The 17,173-nt window shown below is 47.5% G+C and overlaps 1 protein-coding gene across 1 annotated transcript in view; it reads left to right on the top strand.

Annotated features, from left to right (window-relative positions):
• Positions 1–17,173, top strand: part of LOC147113116 (inositol-trisphosphate 3-kinase B-like) — a 224,573-nt gene that overhangs the window by 121,496 nt on the left and 85,904 nt on the right. The window contains exons 3-4 of the mRNA XM_085997993.1: positions 4,561–4,770; positions 7,805–8,009. Of these exons, the coding sequence (XP_085854119.1) occupies positions 4,561–4,770; positions 7,805–8,009 (415 nt within the window). The remainder of the gene's footprint in view (positions 1–4,560; positions 4,771–7,804; positions 8,010–17,173) is intronic.

The following is a 17,173-nucleotide window of genomic DNA, read 5'->3' as shown; positions in this document are numbered from 1 at the left end:
GATGCACTTTAAGAATTCTACACCCTCTGAGCCTTTCACACTCTGACTATCCCAGTTAATATTGGGGAAGTTGAAATCCCCCATTATTATTACCCTATTATTTGCACATTTCTCTGAGATTTGCCTACATATCTGTTCCTCTATCTCCCCCTGACTGTTTGGAGGCCTATAGTACACTCCCAGCAAAGTGCTTGCCCCCTTTTTGTTTTTAAGCTCCACCCATATGGCCTCATTAGAGGAACCTGCTAATATATCATCCCTCCTTACTGCAGTAATTGACTCCTTAATTAATATTGTGACACCCCCTCCTCTTATACCTCCCCCTCTGTCTCGCCTGAAGATTCTGTACCCCGGAATATTGAGCTGCCAGTCTTGCCCCTCCCTCAACCATGTCTCCGTGATAGCAACAATGTCATACTCCCATGTGTTTATCAACACCTTCAGTTCATCCACCTTATTTGCAAGACTCCTTGCATTAAAATAGATGCCATCCAGCCTTGCCCTTATATATTTGCCCTGTCTACCAAGCTGACTTGTTTTTTTCTCTATAATTGGCAGCACATCACCCCGTATTTCAGCTCCCCTCTGTATCCCATCCCCCTGCCAAGTTAGTTTAAACCCCCCCCCAACAGTGCTAGCAAACCTCCCCGCAAGGATATTTGTCCCGCTCTGGTTCAGGTGCAACCCGTCCGACTTGTACAAGTCCCACCTTTCCCAGAAGCAGACCCAGTGATCCAGGAAAGTAAAACCCTCCCCCCTACACCAACTCTTTAGCCACGCATTCATCTGCCCTATCCTCCTATTCCTATACTCACTAGCACGTGGCACTGGAAGTAATCCAGAGATTACAACCTTTGAGGTCCTGCCCTTTAATCTGTTACCTAGCTCCCTAAATTCTTGATGCAGGACCTCATCCCCCTTCCTACCTATGTCGTTGGTTCCAATGTGGACCACGACCTCTGCCTGCTCACCCTCCCCCTTAAGAATGCCCTGTAGCCGCTCAGTGACATCCATGACCCTGGCCCCAGGGAGGCAACAAACCATCCTGGAGTCACGTTTGCGGCCACAGAAACGCCTATCTGTTCCCCTTACGATAGAATCCCCTACCACTATTGCTCTCCCACTCTTTTTCCTCCCTTTCTGAGCAGCAGAAGCGTCCCTGGTGCCAGGAAGCTGGCCGCTGCTGCCTTCCCCTGGTGAGTCATCCCCCTCAACAGTATCCAACTTGGTATACCTGTTTGAAAGGGGGATGAGCGCAGGGGTTCCCTGCACTTCCTGCCTGCCTCTGTTGCTCCGCCTGATGGTCACCCAATTTCTTTCTGCCTGTGCAGCCCTACTCTGCGGCATGAACAACTCGCTAAATGTGCTATCCACGACCCTCTCAGCATCGCGCATGCTCCAAAACTCATCCACCCGCAGCTCGAGCGCCGCAATGCGGTCTACAAGTAGCTGCAGCTGGATGCATTTCCCGCACACATGGTCGTCAGGGACACTGGCAGCGTCCCTGACTTCCCACATGGAGCAAGAGGAGCAGAACACGGGTCTGAGCTCTCCTGCCATGACTTACTACTTTAATTAATTAAAAAATTTATTCAACACCCCAGTTACAGGTATACTCTAGGGCGCTTTATTTACCAACTGTCCCCACTACAACACAGAGACCCTAGAAATTTAACACCACAGAATTCAAGCTTGTATTGAAAAGAGAGAAATACTCACCAACCAATCACTTACCTGCTTCCCGCTGACGTCACACTTGGATTACTTTTTACCTCTCTCCCGGAACCTGGATTGGTATGCCTCGCTGCCTCGGGCTGCTCCCTCTTATACTCAGCCGCCTCGGGCTGCTCCCGCGCAGGTCCGCTGCTTCTCCGGTCTCGGGGCTGTGGGCCTCGGTGCCTCTGACTGCTCCCTATTATACCCAACCGCCTCGGGCTGCTCCCGCGCAGGTCCGCTGCTTCTCCGGTCTCGGGGCTGTGGGCCTCGGTGCCTCTGACTGCTCCCTTTTATACTCAGCCGCCTCGGGCTGCTCCCGCGCAGGTCCGCTGCTTCTCCGGTCTCGGGGCTGTGGGCCTCGGTGCCTCTGACTGCTCCCTTTTATACTCAGCCGCCTCGGGCTGCTCCCGCGCAGGTCCGCTGCTTCTCCGGTCTCGGGGCTGTGGGCCTCGGTGCCTCCTCAACCATTGTCCCTCCTATAACCATTGTCTCTCCTACAGCCATTGTCCCTCCTACAGCCATTGTCCCTCCTACAACCATTGTCCCTCCTACAGCCATTGTCCCTCCTACAACCATTGTCCCTCCTACAGCCATTGTCCTTCTTACAGCCATTGTCCCTCCTACAGCCATTGTCCTTCTTACAACCATTGTCCCTCCTACAGCCATTGTCCCTCCTACAGCCATTGTCCATCCTACAAGCATTGTCTAATCCTGTGGTCACTGTCCCATCCTGTGGTCACAGTCCCATCCTGCAGTCATTGTCTCATTTCTCCAAGGTGTCTGAACCTGTCGGAGTTTCCTGAGCCAGCTTTAGGGCAGCATGTGACCCTCAGCTGAAATAGGAGGGTCCTTAAATCTCAGGTGGGGTGGTTGACTATCTCCTGATACCCTTGCCTAAACCTGGACATTCTGCTGTGCAATAACAGCATCCCAAAGCCGAGTACATTTGTAAAAAATTTGAACGAAGGAGCTCCAGCAAACGGGTTAGTGCCTCCATTACAGTAGCATGGAAAATGATTTGACAGAAACATACTAAATGTCCGCATGCTCACAATGTAATTTCTGTGTTCAGTGAGGTGTGACTGCATTGAACAATTGCTAATCGCTCCCCTCTCACTTCCCCCCCCCCAATAGTTTTCCACCAGAGTGACAGAAGGATGTGTAATGTCTCAGTGAACACTCTCGCAAGCAGGATTTCCAATGTAAATGTGACCAAACAAATCACTTACAATGGAAATACAAACCAATTAAAAGAAACCCATGACCTAAGGGCCCTGATTTAATCTGGTGCTTGTTGTTTGCATCAGTTAAAGGAACAGTGTCATCCCGTATTGCAGAATGCAATCCTTATCCCAACTGCTCCAATGCTGCAAGGGAAAAAGTACACGGCAGATTCCCTGAGATATCCCCAGTGATGAGAGGATGATGAGAGGGGGAAATTACTGTCAAAGAGTTTACCAAAATGCGCTCAGGCTCTCCACTCTCCGCTGCTTTAATGGAGGGGTTAACTTGTGGCTGAAGCTGAGAATGAATTAAAAATATTAAATGATGGAAGTACTCATCTGAGAAGACACCAATAACAAGTAAAAGAAAGACCTGCATTTACATAGCGCCTTTCACGACCTTAGGATGTCCCAAAACAGCCAATGATGTATTTTTTGGAGTGTAGTCACTGTTGTAATGTATGAAATGCGGCAGCCAGTTTGCACTCAGCAAGCTCCCACAGACAGCAATGTGCTAATGGCCATATAATCGGTTTTACTGATATTGATTGAGGAATCAATATTAGCCAGGACCCCGGGGAGAACTCCCCTGGTCTTCTTCGAATAGAATCATGTGATCTTTTACATCCACCTGAGAAGGCAGACCTCGGTTTACAGGCTCATCCAAAAGTCAGCACCTTTGACAGTGCAGCACTCTCTCAGTGCAGTACTGCATTGGAGGGTCAGCCTGGATAATGAGCTCAAGTCTCTGGAGTGGGGCTTGTACCCATGACATTCTGACCCAGAAGCGAGAGTGTTCAGACCCACTGAGCCACGGCTGACAACTTTAACTTTAACATCACTTGCATAGACGTGCTAGACAGGCTCCAAATCCTCAGGGACAGATTGCGCCTAGCCCAGGGAGTATGTGGGGACCAGACAAAGAGTGCGCTGATGGGTAGCACGTGAGCCAGGAGAAACCAGGGGAAGTCCCACTGCATTTGGAAAGAAGCCAATGTTTCAAGCAAGGCAACAGAACAAACCTGGTAACGGAGTTTTACATCAACAATAGGCTAATGAAAGGGTCGATGATTAGGGAGAAAGTTTAGGGTCACCTATAGACACATATGCTTGGAAGTGGCAGTCAATGGGTCTTCAGAAGAGGGAGGATACTGCCTGGCTAACCTCTGACATGTTTAAGAGCATAAGAATTAGGAGCAGGAGTAGACCACAGGGCGCCTCGAGCCTGCTCCACCATTCAATAAGATCATGGCTAATCCTCGACCTCAACTCCACTCTCCCGCCTGATCCCCATAATCCCTTCATTCCCTTAGTGTCCAAAAATCTATCGATCTCAGTCTTGAATATACTCAATGACTGAGCATCCACAGCCCTCTGGGGTAGAGAATTCTAAAAATTCACAACCCTCTGAGTGAAGAAAATTTCTCCTCATCTCAGTCCTAAATTGCCGATCCCTTATTCTGCGTGGTGGAAGGGGGAAGTACTGAACGGAGGCCCCCAGGGAACCAGTGCTGTTTCTAGTCTAGGCCTGGGTTCAGAAATGCGACACAAGACCTTTAAACCCTCCTTTAGTTCAATGAAGTCACCCTCCTCCTTTCTCTGCCCTCTCCAACACAGGTAGCTTCAAGGCCGGAGCAAACGGCAAAATCTTGAAGAAGCACTGCGAGTGCGAGCAGCGCTGCCTAGACCGCCTGATGTGTGACGCACTACGCCCCTACGTGCCAGCGTACCACGGCGAGGTGGAGAAGGACGACGAGAGGTACAACCAGATGGACGACCTGCTGGCGGAGTTTGACCTGCCATGCGTGATGGACTGCAAAATGGGAGTCAGGTCAGTCGCCTGGTCATTGATCATTGGGGAGAGGAGGAGACCCATCCGGCTACCTCGGACCTGTTTCACCATTCAATCAGATCATGGCTGATCTGTGTGTCAACTCCATTCACCCGCTTTAGCTCCAAATCAGGAAAAGTGGTCCAACCGTGGCTAACAAGAGATGTTAAAGATAGTATCAGATCAAAGGAAGAGGCTTATAATGTTGCCAAAAAGAGTAGTAAGCCTGAGGATTGGGAGGATTTTAGAATTCAGCAAAGGAAGACCAAGAAATTGATTTAAAAAAAGGGAAAATAGAATATGAGAGTAAACTAGTGAGAGACATAAAAACAGACTGTAAAAGCTTATATAGGTATGTAAAAAGGAAAAGATTAGCAAAAGTAAATGTGGGTCCCTTACAGGCTGAGACAGGAGAAATTATAATGGGACTAAGGCAATGGCAATGAAATTAAACAAATACTTTGGCTGCAATGTTGCCGGCGCTCAGAGGGCGGGTTTGGAGGCGGGTCAGAGGTTAAAGTCATTTTGATTGACGGCGGGTTCCGCATCCGCCGTCAACCCGCCTCCACACAACTTTCCCAAGTGTCGGGTCCTTGATTTGCAAATGGACCCGACCCCTAGCGGCGGGAAACGGATTAAAGGCAATTAACTGCCTATTAACAGGTACTTGTCAGCAGTTTTCAGGTTTTTTTCCCGATTTTCCAAGCTTCTGGGTCGGGTTTTATGACATCTGGACAACACACCAGGTAAGTGTGGGGTGTTGTGAGTCTGGTCTGATGTTTGTGAAAAGATGACAGCTGCAGAAGTGGTGTCAAGGATGCCATGTTGCACATGGTGAGTTTCAGAGCAAAGAAAATGTTGGTTACTGCATTTTTAATACATGTACAGATTTCTTTAGCTTACAAGTTTTTAAATCCAACTGTACGTCCAGTGCCACCTCATTGGGACAACCTCTCTCACCAGTGGCAGATCGCTTCTGTCATCTCACCTGCAGCTGCCATCTATTCCAGCAACATCGGAGCCAATGAAACAATCAGACCACGGCCCTCCGAATCCTTCCACAATCATCCACAATACCAACATCACCTGATGCTGCACTGGACACAGGGCATCAGGCCCTGACAAAATTGCTGGCCGGGTGACCAGCGATGGCATCACCATGGCCGGACTTCACTTGATGCTGTAAACCCTGACTGCCATATGATGCGCCAGGTTGACACCATCCCACACCAGCACCGTGAAGCATCCCTTTAATGTCCAAGCCATTCCATGCACACACATCACTATAGCAAGGCGGGGGGGTTGGGGGGGAGTGGGAGAGTTATGACTGAACAGTCACTGGAACTCAGTAAGACACTTCTCAATGTGTGCTCAGATCTGTCCAATAAGGGGCACTTTTTGAAAAAGAGATTTCACTGTATGACAACACATTACCAGAAACTTCACATGGACATTGGCTAAACCTCTCAAGTGCCCACCCTTGTGTGTTGTTAGTTGGTATGCTTGCAGTAGAATGAGGGTAAGTGTGAGGGGTGGCTAGTGAGATGAGGAAGTGATAAAGTAGATAGGGAGGGTTGGGTGTAGGTGCAAGGTAAGTTGGTGTCCTGGTGAGGTCTCTTCCGCCCTTGGAAGGGAAGAGAACCTCCCTGCGTGCTGTGACTCCCTCCATAAGCATATGTAGAGAACAATGTAGAGAAATGTGAAGTTATCCACTTTGGTAGGAAAAATAGAAAAGCAGAGTATTTTTTAAATGGTGAGAGATTGAGAAATGTTGGTGTTCAGAGGGACCTGGGTGTCCTTGTACACGAATCACTGAAAGTTCACATGCAGGTACAGCACGCAATTAGGAAAGCAAATGGTATGTTGGCCTTTATTACAAGAGGATTTGTGTATAACAGTAAAGGTGGCTTACTGCAATTATATAGGGCCCTGGTGAGACCACACCTGGAGTATTGTGTACAGTTTTGGTCTCCTTACCTAAGGAAGGATATACTTGCCATAGAGGGAGTGCAACGAAGGTTCACCAGACTGATTTCTGGGATGGGGGGATTGTCCTATGAGGAGAGATTGAGTAGACTAGGCCTATATTCTCTAGAGTTTAGAAGAATGAGAGGTGATCGCATTGAAACATTCAAAATTCTTACAGGGCTTGACAGGGTAGATGCTGGGAGGATGTCTCCACTGGCTGGGGAGTCTGGAACTAGGGTCACAATCTCAGAATAAGGGGTCGGCCATTTAGGACTGAGATGAGGAGAAATTTCTTCAGTCAGAGGGTGGTGAATCTTTGGAATTCTCTACCCCAGAGGGCTGTGGAGGCTCAGTCGTTGAGTATATTCAAGTCAGAGATCGATAGATTTTTGAATATTAAGGGAATCAAGGGATATGGGGATAGTGGGGGAAAGTGGAGTTGAGGTAGAAGATCAGCCATGATCTTATTGAATGGCGGAGCAGACTCGAAGGGCCGAATGACCTACTCCTGCTCATATTTCTTATGTTCTTACGTTCTTATATCCCTGAATACTAGGGCTGCCAACCCTCCAGGATTGACCTGGAGACTCCACGAATTAAAGATTAATCGCCAGGACACTTCTACAAGCAAACGTGGGAGAAAAATTATAGGGGCATCCAAAACAAATTGTGTTTTGAAAAAAATGTCTTTGATCACTTTCGTTTATTAATTGTAAAACTCTTGGCGTTGGGAAAAACAGCTGTTTGACTGACAGTCAAGAATCATCCAATCGGGGAATGGAAAATCTGTTCACTTTCCGATTGGTGTGGGAAGGCGGTGCCTCAGAAGTATGGGCATGTCGGGCGATCAATGCAGCAGCGGGGCGGTTGGAGGTCGGAGGTCATGCGATGAAACGTCCAACCAGAGTTGGCAACCGTAAGACTGGGCCTAACGGTCTGTACTACCAGAAAAAGAGAGGAGGGGAGGGGAAGAGAGGAGGGGAGGGGAGGCGGGGGGGGGGCAAGCAGAGAAAATAAAATAACACCCCACCCACCCCCCCCACACTCACGATTATGGCCTTCACAGAACATACCTGGAAGAGGAGTTGACCAAAGCAAGGAAGAAGCCTAGCCTGAGGAGGGACATGTACCTGAAGATGGTTGAGGTGGACCCGGAGGCGCCGACGGAGGAGGAGCAGGCTCAGCGGGCCGTCACCAAGCCCCGGTACATGCAGTGGAGAGAGACCATCAGCTCCACCGCCACGCTGGGCTTCAGGATCGAAGGAGTCAAGGTGAGCGAGCCACCTTATCCCGTCTGACACATAGGTCTTCAAGCCAGGCCGCCCTCACCCTGCGGGTGAGGGGGGTCCATGAGGTTATTTGTTATTTGTGTTGCTCCCTCTTAATATAAATGTGTCTGCAGTGAGAGGACTGTTCTCCTTTAGGTAACTGCCTGTCGGAGGTGCCGTCTTTCAGATGAGACGTTAATACGAGGTCCCCGTCCGCCCTCTTGGGTGGACGTAAAAAGATCCCACGCTCACTATTCGAGAAAGAACAGGGGAGTTCTCCCCAGTGTCCTGGTCAACACTCCACCCTCAACCAACGCGAGGAAGGCACTATATAAATGCAAATTCTTTCCTACCCAATCAGCTAAATTATTTGTTCAATGGGAGGTAAGTGTGTGCCATGGGGGTTAACGAAATTAAAACATAAGAACATAAGAAATAGGAGCAGGAGTAGGCCATTCGGCCCTTCGAGCCTGCTCCGCCATTCAATGAGATCATGGCTGATCTTCTGCCTCAACTCCATTACCGGCCCTATCGCCATATACCTTGATGCCCTTACTCGTCAGAAATCTATCGACTTCTGTTTTGAATATACCCAATGACTGAGCCTCCACAGCCCTCTGTGGTAGAGAATTCCAAAGATTCACCACTCTCTGTGTGAAGACATTTCTTCTCATCTCAGTCCTGAATGGCCTACCCTTTATCTTGAGGCTGTAGTCCCTGGTTCTAGACTCCTCAGCCAAGGGAAACATTCTCCCAGCATCCATCCTATCAAGCCCTGAAATAATTTTGTATGCTTCAATGAGATTCCCTCTCATTCTTCTGAATTCAAGAGAATACAGTCCTAGTTTACTCAATCTCTTCTCATACGACAGTCCCGCTATCCCAGGAATCAATCTCGTGAACCTTCGTTGCACTCACGCTATGGCAAGTATATCCTTCCTTAGGTAAGGAGACCAAAATTGTACACAGTACTCCAGGTGTGGTCTCACCAAGGCCCTATATAATTGGAGTAAGACTTCTTTACTCCTGTACTCAAATCCTCTTGTAATGGAGGCCAGTATACCATTTGCCTTCCTAATGGCTTGCTGCACCTGCACATTCACTTTCAGTGACTCATATACAAGGACACCCAGGTCCCTTTGAACATCTGCATTCCCCAATCTTTCACCATTTAGGAAATACTCTGCCTTTCTGTTTTTTCTACCAAAGTGGATAACTTCACATTTATCCACATTATAATCTATCTGCCATCTTCTCGCCTACTCACTGAGCCTATCGAGATCCCCTTGAAGCCTCTTTGCATCCTCTTCACAACTGCCACTGCCACCTAGCTTTGTATCATCATCAAATTTGGAAATGTTACATTTAGTCCCCTCATCCAAATCATTGATATAGATTGTGAATAGCTGGGGCCCAAGCACCGATCCTTGTGGTACCCCACTAGTCACAGCCTGCCATCCTGAAAAAGACCTGTTTATCCCTACTCTTTGTTTTCTGTCTGTTAACCAATTCTCATTCCATGCTAGTATATTACCCCCAATTCCATGTGCCCTAATTTTGTTCACCAACCTCTTGTGTGGGACCTTATCGAAGGCCTTCTGAAAATCCAGATACACCACATCTACCAGTTCCCCTTTGTCTACTCCACTAGTTACATCCTCAAAGAACTCCAATAGGTTTGTCAAACAGGATTTCCCTTTCATAAATCCATGTTGACTCTGCCCAATCTTACTATTAGTTTCTAAGTGCCCAGTTATTGCATCCTTTATAATAGATTCCAGCATTTTCCCAACTACCGATGTGAGGCTAACAGGTCTGTAGTTCCCCGTTTTCTCTCTCCCTCCTTTCTTAAATAGCGGGGCTACATTTGCTATCCTCCAATCTGCAGGAACCGTTCCAGAATCTATAGAATTTTGGAAGATGACAACCAATGCGTCCACTATTCCAATGGCCACCTCTTTCAAAACCCTAGGATGTAGGTCATCCAGTCCTTGGGATTTATAGACTTTTAGTCCCATTCATTTTGCTAGTACTGTTTTTTTACTTATAATAATTTCTTTAAGTTCCTCATTCTCGTCACAGCCTTGGTTTTCTCGTATTTCTGGGAGGTTTTTTGTGTCTTCCTCCCTGAAGACAGAAACAAAGTATTTATTTCATTTCTCTGCCATTTCCTCATTCCCCATTATAAATTCTCCCGTCTCTGACTGTAAAGGACCTACAATTACCTTCGCCAGTCTTTTCCTTTTCACATACCTATAGAAGCTTTTACATAGGAACATAGAAACATAGAAGATAGGAGCAGGAGTAGGCCATTCAGCCCTTCGAGCCTGCTCCGCCATTCAATGAGATCATGGCTGATCATCCAAATTCAGTACCCTGTCCCTGCCTTCTCCCCATATCCCTTGATCTCTTTAGCCTCAAGAAATATATCCAACTCTTTCTTGAATATATTTAATGAACTGGCCTCCACCGCCCTCTGTGGCAGAGAATTCCACAGGTTCACCACTCTCTGGGTGAAGAAATTCCTCCTCATTTCAGTCCTAAATGTCCTACCCCTTATCCTTAGACTATGACCCCTGGTTCTGGACTGCCCAGCCATCAGAAACATCCTTCCTGCATCTAGTCTGTCCAGACCTGACAGAATTTTATAGGTTTCGATGAGATCCCCTCTCAATCTTCTAAACTCCAGTGAGTATAAGCCCAATCGACACAATCTCTCCTCATACGTCATTCCTGCCATCCCAGGTATCAGCCTGGTGAATCTTCGCTGCACTCCCTCCATGGCAAGAACGTCCTTCCTCAGGTAAGGTGACCAAAACTGCACACAATACACAAGGTGCGGTCTCACCAAGGCCCTGTACAACTGTGGTGTGGAGATGCCGGAGTTGGACTGGGGTGGACAAATGTAAGAAGTCACACAACACCAGGTTATAGTCCAACAGCTTTATTTGAAATCACAAGCTTTCGGAGCGCTGCTCCCTCTTCAGGTGAAGTGGAGAAATGCATAAAGACACAGCTTATATAGTCAGAGAATCATGTCAGATGTTTACCGGTAACCTTTCCAACTGCCATTTATCACACCTCGGCAGAGAGATAATCACAGCAGTCAAAGGTGTGAATGGTGTCCAAACAGGTCAGTCAGGGAAACATTACATCAAAGAACAATGAGGTGGGGTCACAAGGGGTCAAATATTGCAGATGCTGGGGTCTGTATGAAAAACAAAAAAAGACAAAAAACATTTTTTTTGGCTGGAAATCACAGCAGGTCCGGCCGCATCTGTGTAGAGAGAACAAGCCAATGTCGACTCGAGTCTGGATGACCCTGCATCAGGTGGGGTTACATGTAGCGTGACATGAACCCAAGATCTCGGTTGAGGCCGTCCTCATGGGTGTGGAACTTGGCTATCAGTTTCTGCTCGACGATTTTGCGTTGTCGTGTGTCTCGAAGGCCACCTTGGAGAATGCTTACCCGAAGATCGGAGGCTGAATGTCCTTGACTGCTGAAGTGTTCCCCGACTGGGAGGGAACACTCCTGCCTGGTGATTGTTGCGCGGTGTCCGTTCATCCGTTGTCGCAGTGTCTGCATGGTCTCGCCGATGTACCATGCTCCGGGGCATCCTTTCCTGCAACGTATGAGGTAGACAACGTTGGCCGAGTCACATGAGTATGTACCATGTACCTGGTGGGTGGTGTCCTCACGTGTGATGATGGTATCTGTGTTGATGATCTGGCATGTCTTGCAGAGGTTGCTGTGGCAGGGTTGTGTGGTGTCGTGGTCGCTGTTCTCCTGGAAGCTGGGTAATTTGTTGCGAACGATGGTCTGTTTGAGGTTAGGCGGCTGTTTGAAAGTGAGTAGTGGAGGCGTGGGGATGGCCTTAGCGAGGTGTTCGTCGTCATCGATGACATGTTGAAGACTGCGAAGAACATGGCGTAGTTTCTCCGCTCCGGGGAAGTACTGGACGACGAAGGGTACTCTGTTGGTTGTGTCCCGTGTTTGTCTTCTGAGGAGGTCTATGCGATTTTTCGCTGTGGCCCGTCGGAACTGTCGATCGACGAGTCGAGCGTCATATCCCGTTCTTACAAGGGCGTCTTTCAGTGTCTGTAGGTGTCCATCGCGTTGTCATCGATGACGACGAACACCTCGCTAAGGCCATCCCCACGCCTCCACTACTCGCTTTCAAACAGCCGCCTAACCTCAAACAGACCATCGTTCGCAGCAAATTACCCAGCTTTCAGGAGAACAGCGACCACGACACCACACAACCCTGCCACAGCAACCCCTGCAAGACATGCCAGATCATCAACACAGATACCATCATCACACGTGAGGACACCACCCACCAGGTACATGGTACATACTCATGTGACTCGGCCAACGTTGTCGACCTCATACGTTGCAGGAAAGGATGCCCCGGAGCATGGTACATCGGCGAGACCATGCAGACACTGCGACAACGGATGAACGGACACCGCGCAACAATCACCAGGCAGGAGTGTTCCCTCCCAGTCGGGGAACACTTCAGCAGTCAAGGACATTCAGCCTCCGATCTTCGGGTAAGCATTCTCCAAGGTGGCCTTCGAGACACACGACAACGCAAAATCGTCGAGCAGAAACTGATAGCCAAGTTCCGCACCCATGAGGACGGCCTCAACCGAGATCTTGGGTTCATGTCACGCTACATGTAACCCCACCTGATGCAGGGTCATCCAGACTCGAGTCGACATTGGCTTGTTCTCTCTACACAGATGCGGCCGGACCTGCTGTGATTTCCAGCCAAAAAAAATGTTTTTTGTCTTTTTTTGTTTTTCATACACACCCCAGCATCTGCAATATTTGACCCCTTGTGACCCCACCTCATTGTTCTTTGATGTAATGTTTCCCTGACTGACCTGTTTGGACACCATTCACACCTTTGACTGCTGTGATTATCTCTCTGCCGAGGTGTGATAAATGGCAGTTGGAAAGGTTACCTGTAAACATCTGACATGATTCTCTGACTATATAAGCTGTGTCTTTATGCATTTCTCCACTTCACCTGAAGAAGGAGCAGTGCTCCGAAAGCTTGTGATTTCAAATAAAGCTGTTGGACTATAACCTGGTGTTGTGTGACTTCTTACATCTGTACAACTGTAGCAAGGCTTCCTTGTTCCTGTACTCCAACCCTCTTGCTACGAAGGCCAACATACCATTTGCCTTCTTAACCGCCTGCTGCACCTGCATGCTTACCTTCAGCGACTGGTGCACAATAACACCCAGGTCTCTTTGCACTTCCCCTTCTCCCAATCTATTGCCATTCAAATAATAATCTGCCTACCTGTTTTTGCCACCAAAGTGGATAACCTCACATTTATCCACATTATAGTGCATTTGCCATGTTTCTGCCCAATCACCCAACCTGTCCAAATCGTACTGGAGTTTCCCGACATCCTCCTCACAGCTTACCCTCCCACCCAGCTTTGTGCCGTCTGCAAATTTGGAGATATTACATCCAATTCCCTCGTCCAGATCATTAATATATATTGTGAACAGCGGGGGTCCTAGGACCGATCCTTGCGGTACCCCACTAGTCACTGCCTGCCACTCGGAAAACGACCCGGTTATTCCAACTCTTTGCTTTCTGTCCGCCAACCAGTTCTCTATCCAAGTCAATACCTTGCCCCCAATCCCATGTGCCTTAATTTTGCACGCTAATCTCTTATGTGGGACCTTATCGAAAGTCTTCTGAAAGTCCAAATACACCACATCCACTGGTTCTCCCTTATCTATTGTACCAGTTACATCCTCAAAAAATTCCAGTAGATTAGTCAAGCATGATTTACCTTTTGTAAATCCATGTTGACTTTGTCCGTTTTTACAATCCGTTTTTATATTTTTCACTAGTTTGTGCTCATATTCCATTTTCCCTTTCTTTATCAATTTATTGGTTCCCCTTTGCTGATTTCTAAAAAGATCCCAATCCTCAGGCTGACCGCTTTTTCTGGCAACTTTATAAGCTTCCTCCTTTGACTTAATACTAGCTTTAATTTCTTTTGTTAGCCATGGTTGGATCACTTTTCCTTTTGGGTTTTTATGCCCTAGAGGAATATATGTTTGTTGCAAATAATGCATTATTTCCTTGAATGTTAGCCATTGTATGTCCACCTTCATACCTTTTTGTGTAGTCTCCCAATTTACCAAGGCCAACTTGTCCCTCATGCCCTTGTAGATTTCTCTGTTTAGATTGAAGACCTTAGTTTCAGATTGGACTACATCACTCTCAAACTTAATGTAAAATTCAATCATATTATGGTCACTTGTCCCTAAAGGCCCCTTTACCACAAGATTATTGATTAGCCCTTTCTCATTACACAGTACCAGATCCAGAATAGCCTGTTCCCTGGTTGGTTCCTCCACATACTGATCCAGGAAACCATCTCACATGCATTCCAAGAATTCGCCCTCCACACCATTAGTGGTAATTTGATATGCCCAGTCAATATGTAGATTAAAGTCCCCTATGATTACTGTATTGCCCTTGTTACATGCACTTCTAATCTCTTGATTGATACTGTGCCCTACATTACCATTACTGTTTGGTGACCTATACACAACTCATACCAATGTTTTCCGCCCTTTGCTGTTTCTTAGCTCCACCCAAACTGATTCCAGTTCTACATCATGATCTGCCAAGCCAAGATCTTTTATCTGTACCGTACCGATCTCATCCCTTATTAACAGCACTATGCCACTTCCTTTTCCTTTTTGTCTGTCCTTCCTAAATGATCCTGTGTGTTATGACAATGGGTGAGATAAGACCTGCAATTCCTACTCAGTGTGTGGGTGGTTGTAAAGACGTGTTTGCTTGGAGTAACTGAGTGGTGGGGGGTGGGGCAGGTTTCCATCTGAGGTCAGACGTGAAAGCAAATACTTCTAATCACAATGTGGCTGTGCTGATATTTATTGAAGGTGGGACATTACTAAGGGAACCTCTCTGAGATAAGAATCTCCAAAACAAGTGCAATTTGTTGGCACACTGTCCTTTGACTGTTGGGACTTGGACTTCAATCAAACTCAGACTGCCTAATGATGTGTGTGTGCATGCAGGGCAGAACTAGGCCAATATCCATTAATAATCACTATCCAAAAAAGAGCCACCAAATTTTGGAAACACCTAGAAATGAGCAACCCCCAATGCTATCACTACGAAGCCCTGAAATGCCAAGAGAGGACCATAAAGAAGAATACCCTCAGTCAACTAGTCCTGGGACTCAGTGAAGTAACTACTAACACTACTAACAATAACCAGCCCCAGGACAGTGACAGCGTAACACAAAGAATTCGACCCAACACAATTGTCGCTAAGCAAAAGGAAAAATATCTGTCATATTGGGCAGAAACAACAAAAACCCAAAGCAAACTCAATTGCTACTTGGCCCTAAACAGACAATACAACATGGCTGATTACCTGACCATGGTAAAGGATAGCAAACTGAGAAAAACTTTGACAATGTACAGACTTAGTGAACATAACCTGGCGATCGAAAAAGGTAGACACAGACAGACCCGGCTACCAAGAGAGGACAGGATATGCTCTCACTGCAGTCAGGGAGTGGTGGAGACAGAGATGCACTTCCTCACAGCTTGTAGAAAATATCAGGGCATAAGGGAGAATTTCTACCCAAAATTCACAAAAATATGCCCGGAATTCAGAAATTTGAATGACGACCAAAAACTCCATACCTACTAGGGGAAGAGAGAAATTGCATAACACTAGCGGCACACTATGTTACAGCTTGCCATAAACAGAGGGACAACCAGTAAATATAAGAAGAGAGTATATATAAATTATATGAATGTATATATTTATACACTCAGGGATATATCTGTTTATACACTGTATGGATAGATCTGTATTTTTGTGAACAAACATGAATGTTTTCTGATGCTTTGGCAACATAAGATGTAACTTGTCATGCCAATAAAGCGATTTGAATTGAAATTGAATTGAAAAAATTGAGTGCATGCTTGTGAACATGTGTGTGTGAAGGTGTGCGTGAGTGCACACATATGAATGTGTGAATGCGTGAACGGGCAGGGTTCTAGATGAACTCTGTCATCCTGTCCCGCACTAGTCCCTGCTCACCTCTCATCCCTACCCTCACTGCCTTCCATTGGTTCCCAGCCCTGCTCAACTCTCACCTCTACCCTCGCTGCCTTCCATTGGTTCCCCAGCCCTGCTCACCTCTCACCCCTACCCTTGTTGCCTTCCATTTGTTCGCAGCCCTGCTCAACTCTCACCTCTACCCTCGCTGCCTTCCATTGGTTCCCCAGCCCTGCTCACCTCTCACCCCTACCCTTGCTGCCTTCCATTGGTTCCCCAGCCCTGCTCATCTCTCACCCCTACCCTTGTTGCCTTCCATTGGTTCCCAGCCCTGCTCAACTCTCACCGCTGGCCTTGCTGCCTTCCATTGGTTCCCTAGCCCTGCTCATTGGGCCTAACTTCCCAGCCCATGCCTGCTGATTTTCTGATTCTGGCCCTGCTGTGCTGCCCTCTCCCCTTTCCTCTGCTCTACCATCGAATGGAATTCCCTCACTCCCTGGAACTCTAAACCTCTTTGCCATGTTAGCTCCCTCCCCGCCTTCAAAATCCTCCTTAAAACCCACCCTATTCAACAATGCCTTTGGCCGCCGTCTCTAACCCTCTCCTGCTCCATGTCCAGTGCTCCCAACATCTTGGCATACTCCGCCATGTTAGGGGCCCTCGGTAAGTGTACGCTGAAGTTATACTTTGGGGCGTCACCTTATCGACATAAATCTACTTGCCATCCAAATGTCAGATCAGGACAAAGGTGAAACTCTCCTTTCCCCATACCTCCAGCACAATAGTGGGGACACCAGAATTATAAAAGGAGAGAGGCCTTTGGCCCCTCAGAGATATTTTAATTCTTCTTTTGTGGTTGTGCGACTGAGGGAGTGCTTCACTGTCGGAGGCGCCCTCTTTCGGGTGAGACGTTATACCTCTCGGGAGGATGTAAAAGATCCCACGGCACAATTTCAAAGAAGTGCGGGGGTGTTCTCCCCGATGTCCTGGCCAATATTTATCCCTCACTCAAAAAAACATATTATCTGATCATTATCACATTGCTGATTGCGGGACCCTGCTGTGCGCAAATTTGCTGCCGCGTTT

Source organism: Somniosus microcephalus, chromosome 9 (genome assembly GCF_052327205.1).
Source record: "Somniosus microcephalus isolate GS21.2 chromosome 9, FLI_Smic_1.0, whole genome shotgun sequence".
In the NCBI taxonomy this organism is placed as follows: Eukaryota; Metazoa; Chordata; class Chondrichthyes; order Squaliformes; family Somniosidae; genus Somniosus; species Somniosus microcephalus.
The sequence above is the reverse complement of the archived record's forward strand: the minus strand, read 5'-3'. Positions and strand labels throughout refer to the sequence as shown.